The sequence below is a fragment of the Lagenorhynchus albirostris genome, chromosome 8, assembly GCF_949774975.1.
Source record: "Lagenorhynchus albirostris chromosome 8, mLagAlb1.1, whole genome shotgun sequence".
Taxonomy (NCBI): domain Eukaryota; kingdom Metazoa; phylum Chordata; class Mammalia; order Artiodactyla; family Delphinidae; genus Lagenorhynchus; species Lagenorhynchus albirostris.
In genome coordinates, this window is record NC_083102.1 from 21,671,003 (window position 1) to 21,683,164 (window position 12,162).

At 36.0% G+C, this 12,162-nt stretch overlaps 1 protein-coding gene across 5 annotated transcripts in view; it reads left to right on the forward strand.

Annotated features, from left to right (window-relative positions):
- COPG2 (COPI coat complex subunit gamma 2) overlaps nucleotides 1-12,162 on the forward strand; it is a 129,488-nt gene that overhangs the window by 3,964 nt on the left and 113,362 nt on the right. For all 5 annotated transcript variants that reach the window (XM_060156658.1, XM_060156663.1, XM_060156662.1 and 2 more), the window contains exons 4-5: nucleotides 1,373-1,444; nucleotides 10,671-10,750. In XM_060156658.1, the coding sequence (XP_060012641.1) occupies nucleotides 1,373-1,444; nucleotides 10,671-10,750 (152 nt within the window). The remainder of the gene's footprint in view (nucleotides 1-1,372; nucleotides 1,445-10,670; nucleotides 10,751-12,162) is intronic.

Sequence of the window (12,162 nt, forward strand, 5' to 3'; positions counted from 1 at the left end):
TACCCACACAGTCTGATAAACACAGTCAACTAGGTGAACAAATTTGGGAACTTTAGCTTTATCTTTTGCCTAGTTCTTGGTAGTGCTTTATGGAAAAATACTTCTAAATTTCTACTAGAGTTGACATATCCGTATATTCTCTGAGTTTCAAGTCAAAAAGTAGGGACTTAGGATTTACTGTACTAGTATGACTGACAAGTAGATGGGCGTCTGTATGTTCTCTAAATATGAAAGAAAGTAAGGGAAATGTCTTGATGATGAGCAAGCTGGGTACTCTGACTTAAGTAATTGTAAACTCTTATACTTTGTCTTTCATCCTAAACTTTCAGGGTTTTTCATCAAAATTTGTTTATTCTTACACCTATGACAAATAGATTGACTAGTTATATTTTTTATGAGAGCTGAAGCCCTGAAAAGTGATTGAGCCTAACATATTATATAGGATTGTTTTTACTGAAGAAGTTAACTATTGAAATGGTAATGTTTCAGGTGGTCTGTGGTCTGCAGTGTTTTGACTATTAATAAAATATTGGGTTGGCCAAAAAGTTTGTTTGGGTTTTTCTGTTACATCTTATAGAAAAACCCAAACGAACTTTTTGGCCAACCCAATAGGTTATCTAACACCTCACTACTCAAAAATATGTGGTTCCCAGATCAGCAGCATTCACATCACTGGGAGCCAATTAGAAATGGAAAATTTTAGGGTTCACACCAGAGCCACTGAATCAGAATCTGCATTTTGGGAAGATCCTCTGATGATTTGTTAAGCACGTTGAAGTTCTGACCCAAAGCATGTTTTTAGGGGCTTGAGCCAGTGTCTTGAGATGTATTAGCAGCCCTATAAGCCTTACTTTTATATAACTAACCTGCTGCCCTTTTGGTTGGTCCCTTTTTACCATGTTTTCTGGGATTCCTAATAGATAGTTCTTTACAGTTTAATATTTATTATGCTCCTATGATATTGTCAGGCATTGGATTATAGAAATGTAGAAGGTATGATCTCTGCTCTTAGGCAGTGTAACAATAACATCCTGTTCTGATAAGGAAGTCAATTTACTATCATTTTCTATCTCCTTGTAAATCACAATTCTTCAGGGAATTTAAAATAGTTCCTGCTAAAAAGTTAGATACCACTGTTCTAGAACTTTCATAAAAGCATGGTGTATGATAATGGATTGTTTTAAATAAGGAATGGATAAATGGCTATGTAGGTTTATAAATTAAAAGCCAGAAAAATAGCAAAGAGGCACAATGTTTATACAGAGAGTTTTTCCTGAGTTCTAAAAGATCTTTGCAGAAATAAATGGAAAATCCTTAATTTTTGTTGAGTTTAAGAAATTGTTTTAATTTAAACTTAATTTAAATTACTTAGGGTGAACACTTTGGAACTACGGAAGCCACAGAAGCCTTCTTTGCAATGACTCGATTGTTTCAATCTAATGATGTAAGTCTTTTTTTTTTAAATTCTTTTAGGCTAAAAAAAGCTCCTTTTATCTGTTTTCCTTGGGGGAACTTAGAGTGCTCCAAATTAGGGAAAGTTGCTTGAAATGTTTAAAATTACTTAAAAATTTTCTCTTCATAAAATTTATAAATGTTCATTAAAGGACATATGAAAATGAAAGAATGAAAGTATATAGTTCAAAGCTGTTCACTCACAGATCTACCGTGCAGTCATGAAGACCGCTAATATCCAGCTTCTGGCGTGACACTGCGGAGGTGGACTGGTATAGAAGTCAGAGGACATAGCTATCACATCTCTAAGTTCTTAGTCAAGTTTCTTGTGGGCCTGGGGTTGCTGTTGGCAGATGAGAAGACGAGCTGGATGCAGAGTGGGGAAGGGACATGGAGTAGGGAAGAAGAAGAGTGAGGACAAACTAAAGCTGCCAGCACCTCTGCATCTGTCTCTCATTACCTTCGACCACCCTGACTTTCAAGCATAATGTGTGCTTCACTTCTGTCTTCCAAATGTGGCACATATTTCCTTTTTGCCCAGCTCTGACTCAGAACCATCAGAGAAGGGGATTGTGGGATCTGTATTTCCCAGCTTTCTGTTAACATAAATTGGCCAAATTGTGCAGTTCTTTTGGTATGTATTGCATATCATCACAGGCCACATTTTGTGTCTGACCCCGAGGATTTTGTAGGATTTGAGTCTGGTTATGTGTCTAGATAGTGAGCAGTTTGGGGATTAGGTCCTCAGGAACATAGGTGTCCCATGTAAGGCAACTATCTCAGGGAAAGTCAGTGCACATTCTTCAGGCAAATGGAGCCTAATTTCCTCAGACAGGGTATGAAGGACTGCTTCTGCTTGCCCAGGAGGCTTGGAGGAATTTAGAGGTTCAAGGTACTTCACTTCATCAGAATCTGCCCATATGTCCCCATTCTGATTTTCAGGGCCCTTCTCCTTGCCAATCATGGTCCTAACTTTAACATAAAATGGCTCACAGGGGGTAAATTGAATTTGCATTGTAATTCAGTCACCTGCAGGATATACTTTTCAGAAATCTCAGCCCTGTGTCCACATGGCATGAGGCTTTTTATTAAGGCATTATGGACGTTTTCTAGTCCCTGACATAGACCTTAAGCTGTGAATTCAAAACTCCGAGCTTAGCATTTTCTTTTACCTAGTTTGCCAGTGTACTTAGAAGGAACTAGCCCATTATACAACTCATTTTTACAAAAATGTTCTATGGCAGCAACTAGTTGATTACCCAAACCTTTGTCTTCTATAGTCCTTGATTATATTTGTCTGCAGGTGATGATTTAAGTATTTTGCCACGGCATGCCATGGATGACTAGTGTCCCCTTTACCACTGGAGACAGGGTCATTAATTCCTTTTATCAAGTCAGAAAAGCAATTTCAGATTCCTATCCTTAAGGCCCTATTTCCCTTTAATCACTTCCTGTACCAAAATTTGGGGTTCAATCAGGGAAGCAGAATTGCTGTGTTCATTATTGAATTATTTATTAGAGGAATTAAACTAGAAAACGAGGCATTTCAAGCTGCTGGAGAGTGGGGTCACGGAGAGGGACTATCATAAAAGTTGTGGAAGGCTGCTTCACGTGTCTTGTGGTAGGCCAGAGGCTGTCACTGCTCACAGGGCTGGCAGTTGGGAAGAAGAGCTGGACATGGAGCAGGGAAGAGGATGCAGAGCAGGGAAGAAATAGCGTGAGGACAAACTCGAAGCTTCTAGCACAGAGGTTGTATTAAGAGAAGAAGACATGAAGTAGTTTTCTAGGAAATGGATTGGGGAAATGTAGGATTGTTGGACAGGACGCATGGCCCCTTCAAGTTAGTGGTCATGAATTAAAGTATTCCCAGGTAGCATGGTGAATGTTTTTCTCCAGCTACAGGCTTCAGGTTAAGGCATGGAACAGTTAAAGATGGGGTTTAATCAAGATTGGGGTTTTGCCATGTTAGTAAGCAGAGGGAGGAACAAGGAAATTGAGTGATTGAAATATTGACTGTGGAGTCTGTGCTTGGTTAGGAGGCAAGTAAGAACGGGGGCTGATTGGGACAGTAAAGAGTTGATGGAATCAATGGCTTGTAGGTCATGATGGAGCGAAAGAGTTGAGTCAGGAGTGGTGGTTGGAGAGTGAATGCTTGGAAATGAAATACAAAAGGGGTACTGTTATTGAGTAATGACCAGGATATTTTATTTTTTTTTGTAGTGACTGAGGTTTAGTAACCATGTACAGCATGATGTGATTTGTTTTGATGGTGCCTTAGGCAGAGTATGGAATTAAGGATATGATTTTTTGTGGGGAAGATGAGGGGGTTTTGCCAGTGGCATGTGGAACTCCTTCCTTTCCCAGCCTTCCTTTACCAGAGGGTAATAATTATTTTGAGATTGGTATCCTCCTATGTTTATATATTATATCTGTTTGTATCCATAATATATACTTAGTATTTTTGTGTTTTAAAATATAATCTGAATGATGTCATCTTGATATTATTTTGCAATTTAAAAAATTAATGTTTTTGAGATCTGCCCACTTGCTACAAGTACTTTTACTTTATTCTGTTTTACTGCTGTATGGAATCCCAGTGTGTGAATATACAGTATTCTTATTTATTTATCCATTCTCCCATTGGTAGATCTATAAGTTGCTTCTACTTTTTTGCTATTACAAATGACATCACACATAATGTTTATGTACATGTCTTCTTGTGCACATAGAGAATTTTTCTGGGGTAGATACCTCTAAGTGGAATTTCTAGGTAATGCTATTTATACGATCTTGCCAAATTGATCTTAAAGGGTTGTACTAATTTACACTGTTTGCTTCCAAATCCTTACCTGCTCCAAATAATAATTTCTATTATCTGATCTAAATATTTGCCATTCACAAGAAGGTGATATGGCATCTCTTTGTGGTTTTAATTTGCATTGCCATATCACTGCCGAAATTGAAACTCTTTTCATATAGTTAATGGCCATTTTACTTTCCTCCTCTGTGAATTGTCTGTTTATATTCTTTGCTTATTTATATTCCATCTGTTGATTTATAGGTTTAAAACTTTATTTTAGCCTTTAAAAAATCTGCTTTGTTTTTTTAATTTTAAAAATCAGCTTAAATATACAATAAAATTCACCAATTAAGTGTACAGTTGTGTTTTGACCAGTGTATAGAGTCATGGAACAATCACCACAGTCATGATATAGAAACTTTTCATCACCCCAGAATGTGCCCCCATATTTCTTAGTTGTCTATCTCCTCCCTCAACCCCTAGCACCTGGCAATCACTGATTTACTTCCTGACAACATAGTTTTGCATTTTCTAGAATTTCATTTAGATTTAATCATATAGTATATAGTCATTTATGACTTTTATGTCTTGTTTCTTTCCCTTAGCTTTTGAGATTGATCCAAGTTTTTGTATGTATCAGTAGTTTGTTCATTTTTATTGCTGAGTAGTATTCCACTGTATGGAGGTAGTCTTTATTTATCCATTCACAAGTTAATGGATATTTGGGTTGTTTCCAGTTTACAGATATTATAAACAAAGCTGCTAAAAATATTCAAGTACAAGTCTTTGTGTGGACCTATGTTTTCATTTTCTTTGGTTAGTATCTAGAAGTGGCATTCTTGGGTTTGCATTTCCTGAATGATGAATGTATTAAGCATGTATTAAGCAAACATATGCTTATTTGCCATCCGTTTATCTTCTTTGGTGAAGTATCTGTTGAAATCTTTTACCTTTTTTTTTAAAAAAAAATCAGGTTGTTTATCTTCTGCTTATTGAGTTGTAGGTGTTCTTTTTATTTTCTGAATACAAGACCATCATCAGATAGGTGTTTTGTAAATATTTTCTCCTTCCCAGATCCCAGTCTGTGGCTTGCCTTTTCATTCACTCACCACTGCATTCTTTTTCTTTTTTTTTTAAGTATAATATACAAATGGTAAAATTCACGCTTTTTAGGGTATAGTTTTATGAGTTTTGACAAATGCATACAGTAGTATTATCATCACTGCAGTCAAGATTTAGAACATTTCCATCACTCCAAAAAGTTTCCTACTATATGATCTATTCCTCGCATCCTCAGGCCCAGGAAACCAGTAATCTCTTCTTTCCTTATGGTTTTGCCTTTCCAGGAAGTCATAAGAATGATATCATACTATATGAAGCCTTTTGAGTCTTCTTTTCAGGCACTTAGCATAATTCATCTGTTATTTGTCCATGTTATTTTTTGTGTCAGTTTACTCCTTTTTATTTCATTGTAGTAATTTGTTGTATGGATGTACCTCAGTTTATTTGTTCATTAGCTGAAGAGCATTTGGTTTGTTACCATTTTTTGGTGGTTATGAATAATGTTGCTATAAACATTCATGTATAAGTTTTTAAATGTAAGTTTTTATTTCTCTTGGGTAAATACCTAGGAGTGGAATTGCTGGGTCATATGATAGGTGTATATATGTTTAACTTTGTAAGAAACTGCCAACCCATTTTCCAAAGTGACAGTACCATTCCCCCCATTTCTGTATGAAGCTTCTAGTAGCTCTGCATTCTAGCCAGCACTTGGTATTATATGTTTTTTGTTTGTTTGTTTATTTTTTAATTTTAGTCATTCTAATACGTATGTAGTAGTATCTCTTTGTAGTTTTAATTTGCATTTTCCTAATGACTAATAATCTCAAAATCTTTTTATGTGCTTTTGTTGCCTTCTATATATCTTCCAAGATGAAGGATCTGTTCATATCTTTTGCCCAATTTTAATAATTTGGTTGTATATTTCCTTATTATTGAGTTTTGAAGGTCTTAATGTATTCTGGATAGAAGTTGTTTATCAGATGTTTCCCAAATATTTTCTCCTAGTCTGTGTCTTGTTTTTTCACTTTCTTAGTCTTTAACAGAGCAGAAGTTTTAAGTTTTGATGAAGTCCAGTTTATCATGGTTTTTTTTCCTGTTATGGATTGTGTTTTTGATGTGTATTATAGAAATCTTTGCCTAACCCAAGGTCATAGAGATTTTCTCCTATGCTTTTTCCCTAGGCATTTTGTAGTTTTTGTGTCTTAAATTGCTTTATGATCATTTTGAGTTAATTTTTGTACATGATATAAAGTGAGGGTTGAATTTCTTTTCATCTCCTTCCTCTTCCTCCACCACCCCCTCCTTTTCCTCCTCCTTTCTTTTCTCATCAAATTCTACTGGAATAATTGCATACCAATATGGAGGGAGGAGGAGGAGGAAGAAATAATGATGATTGCGTTACAGTGGCACATTGGAACATTCTATTATTTTCATTGATATATATATCTATTCTTATTCCAGTATCACACTGTCTTGATTACTGTAGCTTTATAGTAAGTTTTAAATCAGGTCGTGCATGTTTTCCTATTTTATTATTATTTTTTTCCTTTTCAAAGTTGTTTTGGCTCTTCTAAGTTCTTTGCATTCCTCTATGCAGTTTAGAATCAACCTGTTCATTTCTATTAAAAAGGCCTGCTGGAATGTTGATGGTGATTGCATTGACTCTAAAGATCAATATGTTCAACTACAAGAAAATTTAAAACAAAGAGATCAATTTGAGGAGAATTGACATTATAACATTATTGAGTTTTCTACTCCATAGACATGGTATATATTTCCCTTTATTCAGGTCTCTAATTTCTGTCAGCAGTATTGTAGCTTTCAGCATAAAAGTCTTATACATATTTTGTGAACTTTATCCCTGAAGCAGTTAACATTTTTTATACTATTGCATTTGTATTGTTTGTAGGTAGTCTATAGGGATTAAATTGATTTTTGTATATTGACCTGTTTCCTGTGATCTTGTTAAATTTATTTATTACTTCTAGGAGTATTTTGGGAGATTCCTTAGGATTTACTTTTTTCAGTCTGTATGCTTTTTTTTTTTTTTTTTCCGGTACGCGGGCCTCTCACTGTTGTGGCCTCTCCCGTTGCGGAGCACAGGCTCCGGACACGCAGGCTCAGCGACCATGGCTCACGGGCCCAGCCGCTCCGTGGCATGTGGGATCCTCCCGGACCAGGGCACGAACCCGTGTCCCCTGCAGCGGCAGGCGGACTCTCAACCACTGTGCCACCAGGGAAGCCCTGTATGCTTTTTATTTGTTTATCTTACCTTTTTGTCTTCTTGCACTATTGTATAGTGTGAATAGAAGTGATGGTAGAGGACATCCTTGCTTTGTTCCTGATCTTAGAGGAAAGGTATTTAATCTTTCACCATTAAATGTGATGCTGGCTCCAAGTTTTTCATAAGTGACCTTTATCAGGTTGAGGAATTTCCTTTCTGTTCCTAGTTTGCTGGGAGATTTTTTTTTTTCCATAAATGGGTATTGAATTTGGTCAAATGTCTTTTCTATATCCATTGAATTATTGTGGTTTCCTTTTTTAGTATATTAATATGGTGAGATGCATTTATTTTCCTGGAAAATATAAAATCTTTGTTTTCTGTTTGTTAAAATTTGTTATGGATTTTGAGTCTGTGGTCATGAAATATATTTATGTATAGTTTTTTCTTGGGTTTTGTATTTGGGTAATGTTGGCTTCATAAAATGAATTGAGAAGTGGTTCTTCCTCTGCTCTCTGGAAGAGTTTTTCTAGAATCATTATTAATTTTTCCTAAAATGTTTGATGGAGTTCACTATTGAAACCATCTTCATTGTAGGAAGGTTTTTGATAATTAACTACTTTAAAAGGAAATAGATATGCTGCTATTCAGATTATTTGTCTTCTTTTTTTTTTTTTGCGGTACGCGGGCCTCTCACTGTTGTGGCCTCTCCCGTTGCGGAGCACAGGCTCCGGACGCAAGGCTCAGCGGCCATGGCTCACGGGCCCAGCCACTCCACGGCATGTGGGATCTTCCCGGACCGGGGCACGAACCCATGTCCCCTGCATCGGCAGGCGGACTCTCAACCACTGTGTCACCAGGGAAGCCCTATCTTGCTGTTTTAATTTGCCTTCCCCTGATGACATATAATGAGGAGCATCTTCTCATATACTTATTTGCCTTCTGTTTTTCTTCTTAAGTGAGGTATCTGTTAAGGTCTTTGGCCCATTTTAAAATTAGGTTGTTTTTCTTATTTTTGACTTTTAAGAGGTTTTTCTGTTTTTTGGGGGGTTTTGGGGTGTATTTTGGATAACAGTCCTTTCTCAGTTATGTGTTCTGTAAATATTTTTCCCAGTCTGTGTTATCTTCTCATCCTCTTGACATTGTCTTTTGCAGAGCAGAAGTTTTTAATTGTAATAAAGGCTGACTTATCAATTATTTGTTTCATGGATGATGCCTTTGGCGTTGTATCTAAAAAGTCATCACCATACTCAACATCATCTAGGTTTTCTCCTAGGAGTTTTATAGTTTTGCATTTTACAGTTAGGTCTGTGGTCGATTTTGAGTTAATTTTTGTGAAGAGTGTAAGGTCTGCGTCTAGATTCATCTTTTTGGCATGCGGATATCCAGTTGTTCTGGCACCAGTTGTTGAGGAGACTATCTTTACTCCATTGTATTGCCTTTGCTCCTTTGTCAAAGATCAGTTTACTGTATGTATGTGGGTGTATTTCTGGGTTGTCTTTTCTGTCCATTGATAAATTTGTCCATTCTTACGCCAATACCATTCTGTCTTGTTAGTGTTTACCGCTTTCTTTTTTTTTTTACTCTTCATTCCTTACTGTATTTCTGAGTTATTATCTAGAATAATTTTCCCTGTGCCTGAAGAATATACCTTCTAGAATCCCATCTTTTGTAGACTTTAGATATTTTATCCTATGCAAGACCCTGGGCTTACACTTCTGTGGCTATGAGTTGTGTGTTTTTCCATTTTGGGCACCTGTGAATTTCCCTTCATTTTCCCTTGGCTGTGTATTAAAATTTTTTTGTTCCTGTTTTATTCAGCATTACTGTGTATTTGTTTAGGCAGTATAGTTGTTAAAAACACATCTTTGTCAACACTACATTGTCACTCTTTAATTTTAGCCAATTTGGTGGGTGTGAGGTGGTATATGAAATGTGGTTTTAATTTGTATTTCCCCAGTGACTAACAGTGTTGAGCCTCCATTTTTTGTGCTTTAGCTAAATTTTTTTGGATCTCCAGTTTTATTCTGCTTCATGGTAGATTTTTGCTTGGGGGGGGGAGTGTAAATTTTCTTCTGCTCTGAAGTTTTGATTGTCATTTTTTTTGCTTTCTTCTCATAGTAGCTTCATATGGATGTGATATGCCTCATTATCTGCCCCCATGCTGCCTTTCTCATTCTGGGGTGATTTTTTTCTGTGTTTAATCACCATGAGAATCCTCACTCTGTTCTGCCTGTTCCTTAATGGGCTCAGTAGTCTCCAACAGATCCTTTGTACAGCTTGGACTCTGGAGCTGGGTCTGATGTATTTGACTTTCACTACTTATGAGAAATATGAAGTTACTTGGTAGAGAATGAGGCTAGACAGGCTAGAGGAACCAAGGCTTTGAGCATTGAGTATGAGTGTTTATGAATAAAATCAGAGATCCAGGTGAGGAGAAAGGGTGGGCGAAAGTTTGTTTAACACTTCTTTTGGATCCAGGTATCCATCTAGAAATCTTGATAATTGAAAATAGTAGTTGTACAACCACAAATACCTTAAGAAAAAATATGCTGAACTGAGGAAAACACAGAGTCTGCATGTCTCTCTGTATATATTTTTAAAGAATTTAAAAAATACATTTTCTAGGACAAGCCTTTAGCACTTTGAAAAACCTGTCTTTGGACTCACATTGTCACAGTCACAGTTTGGGTCCTTCTGTATAAAGATCCATGTAATTAACTGAATTTTTGAATTTTCATCTAGGTGTCTTCTACTGTTAGTGCATCAATTACTTGTGTTTAGGAAATACTAGAATTTTGAATATTTTCTCATCCAGGCCTTTTATTTTTTTTGCGGTACACGGGCCTCTCACTGTTGTGACCTCTCCTGTTGCGGAGCACAGGCTCCGGACGCGCAGGCTCAGCGGCCGTGGCTCACGGGCCTAGCAGCTCCGTGGGATCTTCCTGGACTGGGGCACGAACCCGTGTCCCCTGCATCGGCAGGCAGACTCTCAACCTCTGCGCCACCAGGGAAGCCCGAGAATCTTTTTAAGAATAGCTTTCTAAATATATTTACTTGGGGTCCTCACTTCAAACAGTTTAAAAAACCATTTCCTTATGAATAACCTTTTGCCTTTTATAAATAATTTTTCAGCAAACATTGAGAAGAATGTGCTACCTTACTATCAAAGAAATGGCTACCATCTCTGAGGATGTCATAATTGTGACAAGCAGGTATGTGAATAGTTAAAACCTACGATGTGATACTTACATATTTAGTGGAGTATTTGTTGTTCTCTTTCTGTTAATTTTACTTTTTGACTGTAAGAAAGCCAGTAGGAATTGAAAAGAACATAATGTCTTAAAGCATTCTTTTCTAAAATGTGGTTGTCATGTGAAAACCATCTCTGTTTAATAAAGCTGAGAAAGAAGTCACAAAGGATAATACTAATAGATTTGATTACATTTTAAAATGTCATAAAAATATATAAACAAAACTAAAAAGTAAATGATACATTGAAATAAAATATTTATTAAAAAAATTTTATTTTATATTAGAGTATAGTTGATTTATGAAAAAATATAACAAGTACATCAAAAGGCTAACATCTATAATATATAAAGAACTCTTATACTTCAAAAAACTCCAAGTGATACTTCATAAAATAATCAATATAAAGGATCTAAATATCTTTAAATAGTCATTCTCACTAGTAACCAAAAAATGTAATTAAAAATTCAAGAATGAGTTACAATATTTTTTTGTTTTGTTTTTTGTGCTTTTTAAATTCAATTTATTTAAACTTAAAAAAAAACAAACCCCAAAACAGCTCCCCCCATTTCTCCCACTCCCCCAGTCCCTGTCTCTGGGAAACCACTAGTCTGATCTCTGTATCTCTGTATCTATGAGCCTGGTTTTATGTATGTATTTATTTATTTAGATTCCACATATAAAAGAGATCATATGGTATTTGTCTCTCTCTGTCCGACTTATTTCACTTAGCATAATGCTCTCAAGGTCCGTACATGTTGTCACAAATGTCAAGATTTCATTCTTTTTTAATGGCCGAATAATATTCCAATGCATATATGTACCCCAATTTCTTTATCCATTCATCTGTTGATGGACACTTAGGTTGTTTCCATATCTTGGCTAATGTAAATAATGCTGCAGTGAACATGGGAGTGCATATATCTTTTTGAATTAATGTTTTCTTCAGATAAATACCCAGAAATGGAATTGCTGGATCACATGGTAGTTCTATTTTAATATTTTGAGGAACCTCCATACTGTTTTCCATAGTGGCTGTACCAATTTACATTCCCACCAACAGTGCAGAGGGTTCCCTTTTCTTCATGTCCTAAACAACACTTGCTGCTTCTATCTTTTTGATAGTAGCCATTCTAACAGGTGTGAGGTGATAGCTCATTGTGATTTTGATTTACATTTTCCTGATGATTAATGATGTAGAGCATCCTCTCATGTACTTGTTGGCCATCTGTATGTCTTCTTTGGAAAAATGTCTGTTCACATCTGCCCATTTTCAATCAGATTGTTTGTTTTTTTTGCTATTGAGTTTATGAGTTCTTTATAAATTTTGAAAAATTATAATATTTTGCCAGTCAAATTGGCAAAAAAGAAAAAA